Genomic DNA, 20,769 nt, shown 5'->3' on the forward strand with positions numbered 1-20,769 from the left:
CTAAGCAGCAGTGCGGACATTGTCAACAAGCGAATGACGAGTGTAATTCATTTTACACTGTGATCCCCAACACGGCACCTCCCAGGGTGAGAACAAGTAGATCTCTTACAGGGAGACAATGCACTTTCGTCAGGTGGTACTAGAAAGTCTCTGTGGTGGTAGATGGAAGTATAAGAAAATTCAGAATCTAAACACAGGTAATTTAAATTGGTTGTATTTATTATCTAATACAGGATAGGTTTGTGCAGTAATAGACCTAGCAGCTCAGGATGTGTATGATATCATAGTTTCTGTGGGTCAGAAATTCAGGAACAGCCTGACTGGATGGTTTTGGCTCAAGGCTTCATGAGGGTTACAATCAAGATGGAACTGCAGTCATAAAAAGCCTTGAATGAGGCTGAAGAATCTGCTTCCTAGGTGGTTTATTCTCATGGCTATTTCCAGAAGACCTTGGTTTCTTCTGTCTTTTGGCAGAAACTGCCAGTTCCTCATCACATTCTGTAGGACTATTTGAGTGATCTTACGGTATAGTAGCTTACTTCTCCCAGAGAACGTGAGCCAAGAGAGGGTAAGGAGGAAGCCACAGTATCTTGTGCCTGAGTCTTATACATCACACAGTCACTTTTCTCACTTTGTCTTATTAGAAACAAGTTACTAAGTATAGCCCACACTTAATGGGAACAAATTAGGTTCTGCTTCTTTAAGGAGAAGTATCAGAGGATTTGTGGACATGCTGTAAAACCACTACATTATTCTAACAGGTATGGTGATATTACACAAATGTGTAGCCTACATTGCAAAAATAATAGTAATAAATGTGAACTTTGAATATTATACAGGCTGGAGTATTAATTGACTACTCAGTGGTATGTGTGTGCATGCATGCATACATGCTAAGTCATTTCATTTGTGTCCAGCTTTTTCTGACCCTATGGACTGTAGCCTTTCAGGCTTCTCTGTCCGTGGGATTCTGGACAGAGTTGCCATGTATAGGAGAACTGATTCTGAAGGCAATTAAAGGTGTAGCTTGGTATGTATCAACTTCAGTGTGTATTGTGTTCGTTTAGGTATATGAGCACTCATTATTCTGTTTGCTTAAGTCTTTTGCTTTATTACTATTTTAGATTTTTAGTTTTCTGAATAACTTCTACTGCTAGCTTTCATTTAATGTGTGTGAGTTGGAACTTGAATCTAAGTATTCCCAACTCTTAGCCTCTTTGCACTATATTTCCATATTTTCATCAGAAAGGGGCACAGAATTGTCATGCATTCATTCATCCCTTCATTGACAACTGTCTAAATATGTATCATTATGTTAGACAGTATACCGAAACAGTTCATTTAATAGACATCACCCACTTAAAGCAGGGTCTTTGTCTTTAAATTCACTCTTTCAGCTCTGCCGTGGGAGGGTAGAGCCCGTATTCAGGCTTTTCCTTGTATTCCTTTGAAGATTGTTCCCATTACCTATCTAGAGCTGCTGGCATATTATCCTCGTTAAGGGGTAAAATGATGACACCTAAGTTAATAATTGGAAGATCTAGAATTAATACTTCTCTGGTTAATTCCTTTAATTCTTAGACAACAGCACATTTGTATAATTATTTTGTTTTTTGCAATTAGGAAGAAATATGTGAAAACTAAAGAATTTGAAATGAATAATTGTCACAAGTAGAGAGGAATCATATGTTATTATTAGATGAATAGTACTAGCAAAGAAAACACTTCTCTAGAGAAAACTCAAGAGACCAAATGTTCCCAATAAACTTTACATACAAATCTGCCTCTGATTAATTAATCATTTTAATCTTGACATATGACTTTGGTTTTTATTGTTCATCCTCTCTCCTCCCTGTTCTACTTTCTTTTCTCTTTTATACTTCAGAGATAGGAATGAGTAGCATTGTTTTTGAACTTATCTATATAGCTGGCCTAGATGAAATAGAGATAATTGATATCTACAGAGAGATTCTAGTTTGCATTTTATTCATAAGACAAGAACCACTATTGAAAATGACAATAATGATAGAAGAAGCAGGGAGCAAGAAATGCAAGAAATCTGAAATAATATAGAGAATACTAGAAAGCCAGAAGTATAAAAAAGTACATGAAATCTATCATTCTGTACATTGAAAATGAGAAAGAAAAGTTTAGAGACAAAGAATTAAACTCTGTGGGCCAAATACACAGAAAATAAGGAAAGAAAAAAGATTAACTTTGAGAAAATTTTATGTGAGTCTTTAAAGTGCTATGTGATAGAAATTTTTTAAATGGCCAAAGAAAATCCTTGTGAAATACAGAATGCCATTTCTTGAGAGAAATCCTAGTTATTCAGAGAGAAAAATCGCTTTACTTACAAAAGAATGAGAAATAAACTGACAGGACAGTTTCTTAACAGCAACATGGGACGCTTAGAAAGCAGTGCCTTCAATCAAGCAGAGGTTGGAAAAATGATCTTGTTTTGAACATAAGTCAAGAGTGTGATGGAAAAAGGAAATATTTTGATATGGAAAGACCCAACTTTTACCTACTTACGTAAAATTCCTAAAACAAATGCTTGAGAATCTTCTAATAAAGACAAAATGAACACACCCCTGTTTCTGAAACAAAAGAGGGGAGAACATGGGTTTCAAATCAGGGGACCTCACTCAAAACACAACCACAAGATAGCCCAGAAGTAGTTGGATCTTGAGAGCAAGTAGACTCAGTTTTTATCAGGATGTTGGAGGGCTCCAAAAAGAATCTTTTAGAAAGAAATGGATTTATGTTGAAAAGAAGTATGATTAAGAAACAGGGAGATTTTCATGATTTCTGTACTCTTACCACTTCTCTCTCTCAGTGGCATGCTCTGATGAGGCTTCTGTGTTTGCCGTTTTACCAAAGACGCCACTGTCAAGAGCTCCAGTAACCTTGCCTGTTGCTAGGTCTAGGGTCAGTTACAGATCCTTGCCACACTTTTCTTTTAGCAGCAGTTTGGCCCAGTGGATCAGTTCTCTGGTCTGAAGTGCTTGCTTCATTGGCGTCCACACTCCTAGAGTTTTTCCTTTCTCTCACCTGCCTCTCTCACTGCTTAGTTTTCCAGATACTTCTTTTTCCCTGACCTCTTAATTTTAGAAGCCATCTCTAGCAAACCTTTTTTGAGTATTAATCTATATCCTAATAACTCCCAAATTATACTGGCAGTTCAGAATTCTCCAGTCAACTCCAGCCTCTTATTTAACATTTCTACTTGGATATCTAATAGATATCTCAGATTTAACACATCCAGAAGTAAACTCAGTATACTTTCTCCAAACCTGCTGCTTCCACAAATTTTCTACATCAGGTAGTGGCACATCTGTTTTTCTAGTTGCCTAGGCTGTAAAAGTTAAGAATCAACCTTAGATTCTTACTTTCCTTCATAATCTATATCAGAAAATTTTGTTGCCTCTGCTTTCAGAATATATCCACTATCTGGTAAGTTCTCACTGCCTCTATTTTTACCCTGGTCCAAATCACTGTGATCTCTTGTCAGTATTTTCATAGCTTTCTCACCAGTCTCCCTGCCTTTGACCATGTTCCCCTTCAGTCTAAACACAGTAGCCAGAGTGTTCCTTTTAAAACCAGTTAGGTAATGTCTCTTCTGAGAACTATTTGGTGGTTTTCTGTCTCACTCAGAGTAACACCTACATTTCTTGTATTGGACTTCCCTGATAGCTCAGCTGGTAAAGAATCCGCCTGCAATCCAGGAGACCTGGGTTCGATCCCTGGGTCAGGAAGATCCCCTGGAGAAGGAAAAGGCTACCCACTCCAGTATTCTGGCCTGGAGTCATAAAGAGTCGAACCCGGCTGAGCGACTTTCACTTTGACTTTTTTGTCTTACCCTGTAAAGACTTACATGATCAGTTCCATTTTACTCCCTCATCTCTAATTTACTTCCTGACCTCGTCTGTTACTTTCTTGCTCATTCCATTCCAGATTTCTTGCCATGGTCACTTCTGGGAATCCTGACTTCAGAGTCTTCCTTTTATACTGCTGAGGATGTTCTTTCCCGCACATGTGGCTCCTTCTCTTACAGGTGTTTGCCCAGTGACCCCTCCTCGGTGAGGCCTTCCCTAACTGTGCTGTTTTAAACGGCACACTCCTCGCAGCCTTGGAGTCCCTGCTCTCTTTTTCTCCAGATGTTGGCTGTGGGCTTCCCAAGTGGCTCAGTGGTAAAGAATCCGCCTGCCAATGCAGGAGATGTAGGAGACACAGGTTCAGTCCCTGAATGGGAAAGATCTCCCTGGAGGAGGAAGTGGCGGCCTACTCCAGTATTCTTGCCTGGAAAAGTCCCATGGACAGAGGAGCCTTGTGGGCTGCAGTTTGTGGGGTTGCCAGAAGACTGGCACCACTGAGTGACTGAGCACACACACACTTGAATTGTCTAACATTTATTTCTTGTTTGTTATGTTTAGTGTCTGTACCCCGTACTACAATTTTAGGAGGGCTTAAGATGGCAGGAGTATTTGTCTATTTTGTTCATTTTTATATCCTCAGCACTGAAAATAGTGCCTGGAATATTGCCTTGTTTCAGAGAAAAGGCTTTGGATAAAATATCCATGAACTTAAATCCATGGCCATCCTTTAAATCTGCCATGTATTGTACTGTGATTCTGCGAAGATTCAAGTTATTGCAGATTATTTTTCTTATTATTAGAACAATATTAATCAGAGCTTGTATTTTTGCCAGTATGGCAGGATTATTTTTTTTTATATTCCCTTACCTTTTAGCTATTGTGAACAGTCTGACTTGATTCAGCAATATTAGAGCAGTAAATAGCCTTTTGCTGGGTTTGTAATTTATATGGGAGAATGTGTATGTATACTTTTATGTGTGTTAATTTATAGCTAAGTGTATGGCTAGACAGATAGCATATAGATTTAAATTAATTTTCAGAGCTGTCATCTTCTAATAACTTTAAGTTGGTTGTGGGCAATTAGCAGTAGCTCAAGTGTTAAGGCATTTAAATAAAAAGCTTAGCTCTTGCCAGACTTGAAAAAAAGGCACAGGTTGTAACTTTTAAAATACTAAATAAGTGGATTAATTTCAAAACATGAAGTTTTCATATGTTAAATGGTAAATTTTTAGTTTTCCTGATTTAGAATAGGTTCTTCTTTGGGATTAAAATATCTGGTCAATTGACTGTTCTAAAAAATAGTCAATATATCATTTTTTACACTTATTGTCATAAGCCATTATACATTCTTTAAATGAAGTTTGTGTTCTTAGGGTTAACTTCTTTTAGCAGTGGCAGGGCTAAGGGAACTTTAGTGTTTGATGGAGAAGCAAAGGTAGCATAGTTTGTAGTAGATGCCCAAAGTACTATATAATGTAAGTTTGGTCACATACCCCAATGTGTGACCTAATACATTTGCTAATATATACTTCTCCTAATATATTTGCTTATGTACTTATAAATTATTCTTCTGTTATCATCATTGTCTTTCTTAAGGATGATACATACTTAAGGCAAGGTTTTCCAAGAGGATATCTAAATGTTTTCAAATAGCCATCTTCATACTTTTCAGATTTTTTTGATTGCCTTATCAAATCCAATGTATATTTCTGTGTTGCTATGGGCAAGCCAAGAACTTCACTAGAACTATTAGTTTTGCCATTTTGTTTTGTGCTTCTGTTTCATTAATGTTGTGTTTAATCTGTGATTTCTTTGTAGGAATCTTCTGCAGCTTATCCATTGTGTGAGTAAAAACTAAATCACATCCATAATTCCACTGAACTGGGCACACGGAAACTGCCATATATGTCACAGTATACTGAAAAAGAGCCAGCAGGTAAGCAAAGTCTGCGTTACTTACTCTAGATTGAGGACTTCATATTTTCCCCTCTGGATTCCTTGAGTACGTATATGATGTTTAATCTTGGTCTTATTTACGGCCAGTTTCACTCCATGTATTGAATATTTATAAAGCTTAATTTATAATTTTTGATACAAAATGAGTATAACTAGAAATTGTTAATTTTCTTTTCCTACCCCATTAGCATCTATTGTGGTTTACACTTTGGAGACTTTTTTTGGAGGTGTTAAAGGTACTGGTTCTGGAGTCATCAATTCAGTTCAGTTGCTCAGTTGTGTCCAACTCTTTGTGACCCCATGGACTGCAGCACGCTAGGCCTCCCTGTCCATCACCAACTCCTGGAGTTTACTCAAACTCATGTCCATCAAGTCAGTGATGCCATTCAACCATCTCATCCTCTGTCGTCCCCTTCTCCTCCTGCCCTCAATCTTTCCCAGCATCAGGGTCTTTTCAAATGAGTCAGTTCTTCACATCAGGTAGACAAAGTATTGAACCTTCAGCTTCTGCGTCAGTCTTTCCAATGAATATTCTGGAATCATACTGGGTCATTGGACAGGGTACTTAAATAATCCATTTAACCCTAATTTTTTAATTTTTAAAATAAAATACAGTATCCATCTCATCAGGTTTGTGAAGAGATGAAGTAATAATGCAACACTTGGTATTATATGTTGTAAATACATGTGCGTTTTTCTTTGTGCTACAGTTCAGTTCAGTTGCTCAGTCATGTCCGACTCTTTGTGACCCCATGAACCACAGCACGCCAGGCTTCCCTGTCCATCACCAGCTCCCGGAGTTCACCCAAACTCATGTCCATCGAGTCAGTGATGCCATTTAACCATCTCATCCTCTGTCTTCCCCTTCTCCTCCTACCTTCCATCTTTCCCTGCGTCAGGGTTTTTTTAAATAAGTCAGCTCTTTGCATCAGGTGGCCAAAGTATTGGAGTTTCAGCTTCAACATCAGACCTTCCAGTGAACACCCAGGACTGATCTCCTTTAGGATGGACTGGTTGGATCTCCTTGCAGTCCAAGGGACTCTCAAGAGTCTTCTCCAACATCACAGTTGGAAAGCATCAGTTCTTCAGCGCTCAGCTTTCTTTATAGTCCAATTCTCACATCCATACGTGACTACTAGTAAAACCATAACTTTGACTAGACGCACCTTTGTTGGCAAAGTAATGTCTCTACTTTTTAATATGCTGTCTAAGTTGGTCATAGCTTTTCTTCCGAGGAGAGTGTCTTTTAATTTCATGGCTGCAGTCATCATCAGCAGTGATTTTGGAGTCCCCCCAAAATAAAAGTCTGTCACTGTTTCCCCATCTATTTGCCATGAAGTGATGGGACCAGATGCCATGATGTTAGTTTTCTGAATGTTGAGCTTTAAGCCAACCTTTTCACTCTCCTCTTTCACTTTCATCAAGAAGCTCTTTAGTTCTTCTTCACTTTCTGCCATAAGGGTGGTGTCATCTGCATATCTGAGGTCATTGATATTTCTCCTGGCAATCTTGATTCCAGCTTGTGCTTCATCCAGCCCAGCGTTTCTCATGATGTACTCTGCATATAAGTTAAATAAGCAGGATGACAATATTTAGCCTTAATGTACTTCTTTCCCAATTTGGAACCAGTCTATTGTTCCATGTCCAGTTCTAACTGTTGCTTTCTGACCTGCATACAGATTTCTTGGGAGGTAGGTCAGGTGGTCTGGTATTCCCATCTCCTTCAGAATTTTCAACAGTTTGTGATGATCCACACAGACAAAGGCTTTGTCATAGTCAGTTAAGCAGTAGTAGATGTTTTTCTGGAACTCTTCTGGCTTTTTCGATGATCCAGCGGATGTTGGCTATTTGATCTCTGGTTCCTCTGCCTTTTCTAAATCCAGCTTGAACATCTGGAAGTTCATGGTTCACGTATTGCTAAAACCTGGCTTGGAGAATTTTGAGCATTACTTTACTAGCATGTGAGATGAGTGCAATTGTGTGGTAGTTTGAGCGTTCTTTGGCATTGCCTTTCTTTGGGATTAGAATTTGTGCTTAGAAGCAATTATGTTTTTTATTTTAATGCCCTAAAATGGAAATATGTAACTTTCATTTACTGACTATTCCATATACTGTGAGGAAATATTTTGCTTATTAGTTCCTGCATAATATATGTCAAATCCAGTTGACTAAGCAAACTTATTCTATATGTAGATGTGAGATAATGTCCTGTTTAGTAAAAGATGCTAATCTTTGCTGTTACATATCCCTTAGGCATCAGAAGTTAGTACTTACGTTGTTTATATGTTTTTGACTTTTCTTACCATGCGTATAACATTGGTAGTTTTGAAAAGTTTGACTTGGCTCACCACTGTTTTCTTTTGGAGAGTTTTACTTGACCCTAATCTTTGGGATATATTTTATTGTGGTCCAGTTGATTCTTTGTAATAGTACAGATACCATTAAAGAAATTACTTGTGAGAAACCTAGACAGCATATTAAAAAGCAGAGACATTACTTTGCTGACAAAGGTCCATATAGTCAAAGCTGTGGTTTTTCCAGTAATTATGGGTGGATGTGAGAGTTGGACTATAAAGAAGACTGAGCACTGAAGAATTGGTGCTTTTGAACTGTGGTGTTGGAGAAGACTCTTGAGAGTCCCTTGGACTGCAAGGGGATCCAGCCAGTCCATCCTAAAGGAAATCAGTCCTGAATATTCATTGGAGGCACTGATGCTCAAACTGAATCTCCAATACTTTGGCCAGTTGATGTGAAGAGCCAACTCATTAGAAAAGACCCTGATGCTGGGAAAGATTGAAGGTGGGAGGAGAAGGGGATGATAGAGGACACGATGGTTGGATGACATCACCTACTCAATGGACATGAGTCTGAGCAAACTCTGGGAAATAGTGAAGGACAGGGAAGCCTGGCATGCTGTAGTCCATGGGGTCACAAAGAGTCGTACACAACTGAACAACTGAACAGCAATTTGACTGGAATTTATTCACTTTTAATGTAATTGAAACCATCATATCATATGTGAGTATTTCACTCAACAAATCTGTATTGAGCAGTTGTTCATATGGTACTTAGATAATTTGAAGGATCATTCTCCAATCCTTCAGGAGCTTTTACAGTATAGTAATTTGGCATGTGGAAAAAATTGGGGGTAGGTTATGTTATAAAAATCTGCAGTATCTTAAAGGAACCAAAAAAAGATATTTGGGGGAGGGATGAAGGGGGGTCACATAACTCTCATAAAGTAATATGCTTACTTTTCAAGTATGTTTTGTATTACTAGTAAGGGGCACTTGGTGTTCAGTAGCATATGATTTGACAGATAATAGCAACATATGTTGAAACACTACCCCAAATGTCACAAGAAAGCCATTGCTGTGCCTCTTATTTTTAACTCTGTTTTTTTAGCAATGGATCAAGACTCTACCAAGGCTGCCTGGCCTAAACCAGCAGGAGGATATCAGACAATTACAGGCAGGAGATATGGCAGAAGACATGCATATGTCAGTTTCAAACCGTGTATGACCAGGCACGAAAGAAGCTTAGGTCGGGCTGGTGATGACTATGAAGTGTTGGAACTGGATGATGTTCCAAAAGAAAATTCCTCAGGTATGCGGCCTGGAATTATTTAAAAGCTGTTAATAGCGATGTAAGAATTGATCTTGTGATGCTTGAAATAGTGAGTGGGTTTTATGTGTGTCTTGAGTATAAATGCTGTACATTTCCTAACAATTTCTATTTTAAAATTTTCTATTGAACTTAATAGTATATACACAGAAGATGGTCAGTTGTTAATCTATAACTGCATTGTCATTGCAGTGATTACATTGTCACATCACTTCGCCAGAGAAAATGTTCAAGAAAAACAATTATTTTTTTAATGTGCACTGAGTATATTCTCCCCTGCATATTAAATTTAAATAGCTTTTTTGTTGTTTGGTTTTATTTGTATCTCTAAATAATTTAACTTGGTTAATTTGATATTTTTAGAATCATTATAAAAAATACAAAGGTCAAGTAATAGTTATTTAATTAAAATTCCTTAATTATTCATTACTCAAAAAGTATTTTGCACGTATCCATGTACTATGGCTTCCCACGTGACTCAGTGGTAAAGAATCCACCTGCCAGTGTGGAGAGGCAGGTTCGATCCCTGGGTTGGGAAGATCTGGAGTAGGAAATGGCAACCCACTCCAGTATTCTTGCCTGGAAAATCCCATGGACAGAGGAGCCTGGTAGGCTGCAATCCATGGGGTCGCAAAAGAGTTGGTCACATTTAGCAACTAAACAATAACAACAATCCGTGTACTATAACTACACATTTTTGGACTGGAATGTCAGTTTCCTCTTATTCTGAGCAAACTTGATAATTCTAGGATTTTTTTTTTTTTCTGTCATTTGTGTACAAGAATATGAATTATTAGCTAAGGTCATTTTGCTAAAGAAGCCTTTTTGTGATATGATAAGACTTACCTGTAGTTATTTATAATTTATAAAATTTTGTTTCAACAGGTCTTGGTGTCTTTATTTTTTTTAATTATACATTAGTGTAAAAGATAGTTGTGCTGAAAGTAATTTGTAGGGTATATAGCATTTTACTCTTGTCTCATAGTTCTTAGAAACTGTGACAAAGAGAATCAATATATTGACTTTTTGTTGTTTTTCAGTCATAGCTGTAACATAACTGAAGTTAACTCATTGTAGATATATTATAATAGTTCATTTTGGGGATAGAAATTTAATATTATGTATCTAGTGACTGAGATAATCTACTGAATTGACATAGAACACAATAGAGTCTCATTTCTGTTAGATCTGTTGTCTGTTCTTATAGCTATTATAAACAATTTAAAGAAATCTACATGTAATAAAATAATTTTAAGTTTGAATTGCCCATTCCAACAACTGGAAGAGTAGATTGATTATCCTGTGACTTCTCTCAAGTCTCTCATTAGTCTCTCTTTTAAATATCTTGTATAGAACATTTTAAGTATTAGGATTTAGGTGAAAAACCTACAGAAGATGTCCAGAGAGAGAGGATATTGAGAGGCTATACAATGGCATAAATGAACTCATAGGGTAACCAGTCTTCCCTCTCTGTTAAATTTGGGAGTGTGGAAGCACCAGTCAGAGAAATTCACTCACATTCTCAAATAAGTAATAATTGGTATGGTTTCTAGTTAAAGAGTCATTATTAAATGTTATCTAAATTAGCCCCTCTAAATATGTTTTCTTTTGTTCTCTGTGAAGGTTCCAGTCCACTGGATCAAGTTCATTCTTCTTTACCCAGTGACCCTTCATTTGAAAAAAGTGAAGCAGAAATTCCCATTTGTGATACAGCATTGAATCAAACCATTGAGAGCACTCCATCCTCTGCTGCGGTACCTCATAGCGAGGAAGGCAGGGAGCCCTTAGGAAGCAGTACAGATCTTCACCATCACTCTGAGGGAGAGTATACTCCAGGAGTTCGTAATGCTTCGAGTGTCCAAAATGGAGTTACATTGGTTCATACTGACTGTTATGATCCAGACAGCAGACATGGAGAAGATAATGACCATCTTCAGCTCTCTGCAGACGTTTTGGAAGGTGGTAGCTATCAGGAAGCACTGGGCAATACAGTATTTGAGTTGGAAAATGGAGAGGTAGAGGCATACACTGGTCTTTCACCAACAGTTCCCTCTTTCAACTGTGAATTAAGAGATGAGTTTGAAGAGGTAGATTCAGCACCTTTAGTGAAAAGTTCTACTGATAATACTGAGTTTGTCAGTGAGAACAATCAGGAGTTTCAGAGGTCCTCTTCTGAAGATGAAGTGGTTAGAAAGAAACAACAAAATAATACTAGCCAGGAGAGACAAAGAGAAAATTCAACTGAAGATTCAGCCTGTGCTCCCAGGCATATTTGCAGTGAACAAAACACCAATGATAGGGGCAAAAACCAGGGAAGTTCTCTTGAGCAGGTGGTGAGGCCCAAAGTTAGGAAAGTGATAAGTTCAAGCCAGGTGGACCAAGAAACAGGTTTTAATAGGCATGAGGCCAAACAAAGAAGTGTTCAGAGGTGGAGAGAGGCTTTGGAAGTTGAAGAAAATGGCTCAGATGACCTCTTAATAAAATGTGATGAGTATGATGGAGAACATGATTGTATGTTCTTGGATCTGCCTTTCACAAGAGTTACACAGAGGGAAACAGAAGATAACCAACTAACAACAGAAAGTGGAGCCACAGTAAGGCCAGAGGTTGTGGATAACACATTTTGGAATGGCTGTGGAGACTATTACCAACTGTATGATAAAGATGAAGATAGGTAAGTTTTGTGCATTGCTTTGTGAGATTGTGTAGTGAGCAAAGTGGTTTATTTTCTAGTACCATTTATGTTTGGTGGATGGGCTCTCTGCCATGGTCATGGAATTAGCTATTTTGACTTACCATATATTTTAATTTACCAATTGCTAACCATGCATACTGGTTAGTTTTTCATAGAAACTCTGAGGTGTTTCAGTAGTTTGTGGAACTTATAAGTTCAGGTAATAACTATTCTTTATTAAAAAAAGGATAGTGATACTAATTATTTCAATTCATGGTATTTCAGTTAATACTGATCAAATGCAAGGTAAACATTTGTTGTATTTTAAAAAATTTCTTATGTTAAGCCAGTCTGGGTTTAAAATGTGGTTAAGATCGAGGAAATTTTGGTTGATAATATTGCATTAACTTTGCCAGTATTTATTAATATCACCTGTTTATTCTTCCTGTTGTTCCTATCAGTTTATTTTTAATTTATTTTTATTTAGCATTTAATTTTCATTAGTAACTTTATGTGATACATTTGTTATTTTCCACATTTGTAGATGAAACTGAGGCATAAGAGTATTGACTAACTTCTAAGGTCACAAAGCTAGTAAAACGTGGACCTGGAATTTGATTGTCTCCTTACTAACTAGTCTCTCTGTTCTTCACCACTGTAGTTTACTGTTTTGAAGAAGTTTACTTTTCTTATAAAAAGCATTCTGATTCCTCTTACATAGATTCCTTTTTTCCCATACTATAAGACAACAGAAAGAACGGAGAAATGGAGAATTTCTTTGTCCAGCTGCTGACTTTTTAGTACCCCAGAGTCTAGACTTCTATCTGTTCTTTTAAGCTTGTGGTAACCCTTGCAATGCTCAATTGCAGTGCAATTGCAAGATTTTATCAATGTAAAGAAATAATGGTTTTTTTTTAACTAGAAAGTTCTGCAAAGGAAGAAATTTATCCTTAATGAATATGAATGCATTTTATATATTTTCTTTCACATCATAAGATTAATAAATTGTTTTGATTTTTTTTGGATGTATGAATTAAGCTTCTGTAATAAAGCATATGTAACTCGTAGAAACAATTGAAATATTTCTACTGTTATCTTGAAGTTAAGAACTTGTTCCTGACTTCTGCTGTTTCAGTTTAGGTGCACAGTCTTTTATCCAAAATCCATAAAGTTCTAAAAACAGAAATTGACCACAAAACCTGACTAGTATTAACTTACTTGGTTGCAGATCTAGATCTGAACTAAAATTAGGCCCTTTTTCAAGTATTCATACATTTTACTGAAGAAATATGAAAACATTTGATTTCTGGGTGCTGACTTAGATTCCACTGGTAATGTTAAGTAGTATTTCTAAATCTTGAGGAGGGGCAGTTGAAATTCTAAATTCTGAAACATACTCAGCCCTTAGGTTTTTGGCTTGGATTGTGAACCTCTGTTAGACCTTTAGATTACTATTAAAAATAACATAATCTAGATATCTTATGGTTTGAAAGTATAAGGTTGGTGTACTTTTTTTTACCACATTTTTGCTTCTTTGAAGGAATTCATTTAGCTTGGCTATGCTTTCTCCACTATAGATACATTAATCAAAAATAAAAACCTCCTTAGTTTTTATTTTGTAGTCAAGCCTAATGTCATTTAATGAAGTTGGTGAAATATTTACGCTGTTTGCCAACCACAAGAAAAAGGATAGCTTTGAGTCTCAGGTTTTTGTATTTTCTCTGCTTTATAAAACTTAAAGATGATACACTTGAAGAGTTTTCTCATCATATTAATATTATAATAGCTACAAGTAGAACTCTTTTATCAAGAAAATAAACTAAAATTTACTGTGACATTTTAAGGTATAGGATTTTTTTGGCCACTTAAAAATATATAGTTTATTCTTTATAAGTGGAAAATATTTTAAAGAATGTATGTTCGCTTCCCTGAAAAATTCTAGATGATCATTTAATCACATCTGAAACATTATACTTTATGGGATGAGCATTGCAGCTGGTGGTGTTACTCTGAACTGTTTGACAGGAACTGAACACCACCTTATTAAATTAGAACTGCAAGGGGAATTTTAATAGGCAGCATATAATTACCAGACTTGGAATTAGACCAAAGAGCTGAGGTTCATACTCGGCTCTTTTGAAATATACCCTGAGAATGTTAATAACTGTTTGAGAACAAGATCTTGAGTTTAAAAGAGCCTTTGGGCTATGGCAGCAGATTTTAACCTTGGGCCTAATTGTTCTGAAAATAGGTGTGCCATCTCCTGACCACTTCTTACAGCACTTAAGTTTTTTTTTTTCAGAGTTTTTCTGTCCCTAGGCCTTACCCTTGCTTAAAAGGTAAGAAACCTTACCTTACCTAATGTAAACATGTCAGAACAACTTTTTGTTGGTGGTGACTTTGGGAGAATGAAAGGAATATGAGTTGATTTTGATTTGATTTATTTAAAAAGAATTTATTGAAATCCTTCTAAAGGTCACATTTTGTTCCAGGTACTCTGTAAATACAAATAATAATGATCCCTGTTGCCTTGATCTTCAGCAGCCTTATGAGAAAGACAGAATATACAGATAGTTACTATGAGGCTGAATGAAGCTCCTTTCCTCTCCTATGTGTTAGTTGGAAGCTGTGAAGAAAGTTCTTCTGATCATACTATCTCCCAACAAGTAAAATATCTGAACAACCAAAGCAAAGATCTGTAAGCACATACTCTAATATTTTAGCAAAACTTTTTATCTTGTTTACAAGTTCATAGTTTAGAAGGAATAAATTGGGGATAAATAACTTTGTTCCTCAGGCTTGCCTAGGGAGTCATAGATAACAATATTTTGATATTAAGGGAAAGACCAGAAAGTTGTAAAAGGCAGACATAATTCAAAAAGAAAAACTAGGGACTTCCTGGCAGTCCAGTGGTTGCGACTCCACACTTTAACTGCCATGGGCCTGGGTTTAATCCCTGGTCAGGAAACTAAGCTCCCACAAGCCATGTGATGAGTCCAAAAAAAGAAAAAAAAAAAAGCATAACTATTTGGGTCTTATTTACTAAATTAAACAGACTTATAGATTAGAACAACTTTTATTGTATCATTTTATCACAACATAGTTCAATGTTAGTACTAGTAAAAAGCCCGAAAGTGCTTAGATTATGTTTAGTATACTATTTTTGAGAATGCCAGGAATTATATAATCAGTTCAGTGGCTCAGTCATGTCCTTCTCTTTGTGACACCATGGACTGCAGCATGCCAGGCCTCCCTGTCCATCACCAGCTCTTGGAGTTTATTCAAACTCATGTCCATTGAGCTCATGATGCCATCCAAATCCTCTGTCGTCCCCTTCTCCTCCCACCCTCAATCTTTCCCAGCATCAGGGTCTTTTCCAGTGAGTCACCTCTTCGCATGAGGTAGCCAAAGTATTGGAGTTTCAGCTTCAGGACTGAAACTGATTGAGGACTGATTTCCTTTAGGATGGACTGGTTGGATCTCCTTGCAGTCCAAAGGACTCTCTCAAGTCTTCTCCAACACCATACTTTGTAACATAATTTCCTTCCAGAGGATTTTCTATAAAATTCAAAAAGTGTTTTTGATCCACAGCTGGTCAGATAAGAAAACTATCTAAAATTTCATTCTTCCCTAAGCTTCTATATAGTTGAATTTTGGGGGGTGGTATAAATATTTCTGATATTTATATATCTCTGATATATATAAATATATAAATATCAGAGAAGACAGACAGATCAATTCCTTGTGAGATTTAAGGAGTCAGAGGTTGATTTTGGCTGATTTTACTTCTTATTTCTAACTAGGATTTGTACATAAAGTATTTTGTCTAGAAACCACATACAATTTTTTTTTTTAATTGGAGGATAGTTGCTTTTAATGTTGTGTTGGTTTCTGCTGTACAACAGATGTGAATCAGCTGTAAGTATACATATATCTCCTCCCTCTTGAGCCTCCTCCCCACCAGCTCCATCCCACCCCTCTAGATGGTCACAGAGCACCAAGCTTAAACTTCCTTTGTTACGCAGCACCTGCCCACTAAGTGTCTCTATGTTTCAGTGCTACTCTCTAAGTTTTTCCCACTTTCTCCTTCCCCCACTATGCCCACAAGTCTGTTCTCTGAGCTTACATCTCTATCCCTGCCCAGCAAAAGGTTCACCAGTGCCAGTTTTCTAGAGTCCATGTGTCTGTGCCTTTATATTTGCTTTTCTCCTTATGACTTGCTTCACTGTGCTTAATAGGCTCTAGGTTCATCCACCTCAATTCAGCTGGCTCAAATTTGTTCCTTTTTATGGGTAAGTAATATTCCACCATATATATACCACAACTTCTTCATCCATTCACCTGTTGACGGACAACAGGTTGCTCCCATGTCCAGTCTGTTATAAATAGTGCTGCCATGAACATTGGGGTGCATGTATCTTTTTTGAATTGTTATAGAAAAACCACTTACATGCAGAGTACATCACGCCAAATGCCAGGCTGGATGAAGCACAAGCTGGAATCAAGATTGCTGAGAGAATCATCAATAACCTCAGACATGCAGATGACACCACCCCATGGCAGAAAGCAAAGAGGAACTATAGAGCCTCTGGATGAAGGTGGAAGACGAGAGTGGAAAAGCTGACTTAAAACTCAGCATTCAGAAAACTAAGATCATGACATCCGGTCCCATCACTTCATGGCAAATAGATGGGGAAACAGTGGAAGCAGTGAGAGGCTTTTTTTTCTTGGGCTCCAAAATCACTGAGGACAGTGTCTGCAGCCATGAAATTCAAAGATGCTCCTTGGAAGAAAAGCTACAACACACCTAGGCAGTGTTTTAAAAAGCAGAGACATTACTTTGTTGACGAAGGTCCATATAGTAGTCAAAAGTTGTGCTTTTTCCATTAATCATGTACGGATGTAAGAGTTGAACTATAAAGAAAGCTGAGCGTGAAAGAATTGATGCTTTCGAATTGTGGTGCTGGAGAAGACTCTTGAGAGTCCCTTGGACTGCAGGGAAATCCAGCCAGTCAATCCTAAAGGAAATCAACCCTAAATACCCATTGTAAGGACTGATGCTGAAACTGAAGCTCCAGCACTTTGGCCACCTGATGCAAAGAACTGACTCATTGGAAGAGACCATGATGCTGGGAAAGATTGAAGGCAGGAGGAGAAGGGGGCAACAGGCTGAGGTGGTTGGATGGCATCATCAACAATAGACATGAGTTTGAGGAAACTCGGGCAGGTAGTGAAGGACAGGGAAGCCTGGCAGGCTGCAGTCGACTCATGGGGTGGCAAAGAGTCTGACACGACTGAGCACCTGAACAATGAACAGCAACAGAAACCACATTTAATTTTATTTATATGAAAAATGTTTCTTGGTTCACAGTTAAATCTTTAAAGAGCATAGTATTTGAGTAGGTTACAGTTTTCTGCTTTTGAATATAGTTCTAAATGCTAATGGAAGCAGTACTAGTGAAAGACCATGTGAAACTCACAGTGGTATTTTAGTTTTTACTTTGAGGAATTTAAACTGTTTAACTCATGTGCTTTTATAATCAAGAACAAATGAGTCCTCACTAGTCCAAGATTAATTTGTGTCCTATTTGGTTCTGTTGCTTGTTCTTGAAAAATTATTTTAAGATCTTTTTTCTTTTAGTTCTTTATCATCATGTCACTCAGTCGATACACTTATGTCTCTGCTTTCCTGGAGATACTGAAATAGCAGAATGTGATCCATCTTGTTTTCCTCTCCTTAATAAGACTACATACTAGCATACTAACATAATACGTTGGTATTGGTTCCTGTTTTAAATTTCTTCCGAAATTTTTTTCTTTAGTATTTGTGTCTGATACCTTCCTTATTTATTGTCTTTATCCCTATGTTCCTTCGATTTTTCTAAATCCTGGGGGCAACATTCATTGATCTTGCTTTCTCTTTTAATTACTTGCCTGTTTATGTTTTCCACTGCTGAGTTTTCAGAGTAAGTGTTTCATATCCACTGCTGCTTTTATTTCACTATCCACTCTTATTAAATGCCTCAGAATCTTAATTCCCTTTATTATTTCTATATTCTCTAGTTTCCATAGCTAATTGATTTTTTACTCTACCCATCTTCTCTGACTTCAGTGCTGCCATTGAGCTGTTTGCTCACACTTTTCTGCTCCACAGTTTCTCTTCTACTGATCTATGTTGGATACTTCTTTACTATGTCTTCTTTGGGGTCTGCAAACTTTTTTTTTTTTTTTAAGATAACCAGATAGTAAATATTTTAAGCTCTGTGGACCAAAAGGCAAAATTGAGGCTATTATGTGAATACTTAATATGAGCATTTTAAAATGCAGAAAACACCCTTAGCTTCCAGGCCACTGAAAAACAGACGGGTGGCCAGGTTTTGCTTACGCACCAGAGCATAATTTGCTGACCTCTGGTATAAAGCTGTCAGGTGGCCAGGAGACTGATAACACTGTCAGTTTGTCTATTCAGCAAGACAAACCAGAAGATACTGAATAGATTTTCTTTGATAGAGAAAGGAGGAAAATGGTGGTGTGCTGGCAGGAAATCCTATTGAAATTTCTAAGCAGTTAGGTTATACAGTGAAAGAAGTAACTACCACTTTTATTAAATGTTTGCCATTTTCTGAAAATTGTGCAAAATATTTTATCTGCTATTCATTTAAACATCACTGTAGACTTGAAAGGTAAACATTAATGTCCTCATTTTACAGATGAGGAAAAGTGAACTCAGGGAAGTCCATGCATTGTCCATGCTTGTACTATAAGTGCTGAGCAGACCCTAAGCTAACTCTGTCAGACTTCAAAACTTGGTCTTGCCATTCCAGTATTCCACCGTCAGGGTGCAAAAGGCTGTCATATATCACAGATGGAACTTCACCTGATGTTAAATATGATATCTTCTTTCTTCAGTAAAGAAATAATTTATGGTAGGTTTTTTGCTTTTCATAGTAAAAAATCTTAATCATAGTTAAATTTCTTTTGACTAGCCCTCTGAAACAGTTTGGATTTTTAGAGCTACAAATTAGTAATAGACATTAAATTGGGAAATTTGTCATAGATAATAATGTTCAGAATGAAATATTAATAGGAAATTATTGATATATTACTTTCTACCATTTATATCATCCATGTGTATTAAATTCTGGAGAATATATGCTAAAGATAATTGTTGGTCCTTTTTAAATAAACTGATATCACTGAAAATTCACTATTTAAAATCATTCGATAATACTGTCTTAGCTCTTAGTAAGAGCTTACAGATACTTCACAATACAAGCAAATCTCCTTGGATGCTTTTCTAATAAAAGGAACTGTGATTTTTGCACATATGAAAAATACCTTTAAATGTAGTGCTAAAGAAGCAGCTACACTTTGGTGGTTCAGATTGAATGAATAAGAAGGCTAGTCTGTGAATTAGTTGAAAAACAAAAGAAACCGTGTTGTAGGGGAAGGTCTTGAAGGAATGATCTGGCCCTGAAATGAAAAAAGAAGGTGAGGTGATTGTGAAAACATTTGTGGTGGTGGGAGCAATAATTGTGATGAAAATTCATATTTGAGGGACATTATTTGGAATAGAGCATATTAGAAGGAAAGTGTTGGATGTGAGAATGTACTCATAACTGGGATCAGATTGTAGTAAATCATCAGTGCCATTCGAGGTTAAAACTTTTTTTTTCTATACACTAGTATTTTTTCGAGTGGTTAAAATACACTGAATGGCACAAAGACAAGTTTTCTTAATTTTTATCATTATATATTTATTTTGATGTGAATCAGAAAAAAAATATGGCTGGCACATCAAATTTGGAACTTTACGAATATTGCTTAGGAGATAAATATATTTAGGTAACACAAAAAAATATTGTTTAAAAAAATGATTTGTTAATAGTTGCTGATGACTTACTATTTACCAGGCCCTGTTAGAATATTTTCTATATATTAACCCGTGTGGAGAAAAGGGAACCCTCTTACGCTGTTGGTGGGAATGCAAACTAATACAGCCACTATGGAGAACAGTGTGGAGATTTCTTAAAAAAACTGGAAATAGAACTGCCATATGACCCAGCAATACCACTCTTGGGCATACACACCAAGGAAACCAGATCTGAAAGAGACACATGCACCCCAATGTTCATCGCAGCACTGCTTATAATAGCCAGGACATGGAAGCAACCTAGATGCCCATCAGCAGACGAATGTATAAGGAAGCTGTGGTACATATACACCATGGAATATTACTCAGCCGTTAAAAAGAATTCATTTGAATCAGTTCTAATGAGATGGATGAAACTGGAGCTCATTTTACAGAGTGAAGTAAGCCAGAAAGATAAACACCAATACAGTATGCTAACGCATATATATGGAATTTAGAAAGATGGTAATGATAACCCTATATGCAAGACAGAAAAAGAGACACAGATGTATAGAACAGACTTTTGGACTCTGTGGGAGAAGGCGAGGGTGGGATGATCTGAGAGAACAGCATCAAAACATGTATATTATCAAGTGTGAAACAGATCACCAGCCCAGGTTTGATGCATGAGACAAGTGCTCAGGGCTGGTGCACTGGGAAGACCCAGAGAGATGGGATGGGGAGGGAGGTGGGAGGGGGGTTGGGGAACACATGTAAATCCATGG

At 37.1% G+C, this 20,769-nt stretch overlaps 1 protein-coding gene across 1 annotated transcript in view; it reads left to right on the forward strand.

Moving 5' to 3' along the window:
• PJA2 (praja ring finger ubiquitin ligase 2) overlaps positions 1-20,769 on the forward strand; it is a 70,766-nt gene that overhangs the window by 13,865 nt on the left and 36,132 nt on the right. The window contains exons 2-4 of the mRNA XM_043464501.1: positions 5,697-5,814; positions 9,240-9,440; positions 11,082-12,132. Of these exons, the coding sequence (XP_043320436.1) occupies positions 5,784-5,814; positions 9,240-9,440; positions 11,082-12,132 (1,283 nt within the window). The 5' untranslated portion in view covers positions 5,697-5,783. The remainder of the gene's footprint in view (positions 1-5,696; positions 5,815-9,239; positions 9,441-11,081; positions 12,133-20,769) is intronic.

This window comes from Cervus canadensis, chromosome 4 (genome assembly GCF_019320065.1).
Source record: "Cervus canadensis isolate Bull #8, Minnesota chromosome 4, ASM1932006v1, whole genome shotgun sequence".
In the NCBI taxonomy this organism is placed as follows: Eukaryota; Metazoa; Chordata; class Mammalia; order Artiodactyla; family Cervidae; genus Cervus; species Cervus canadensis.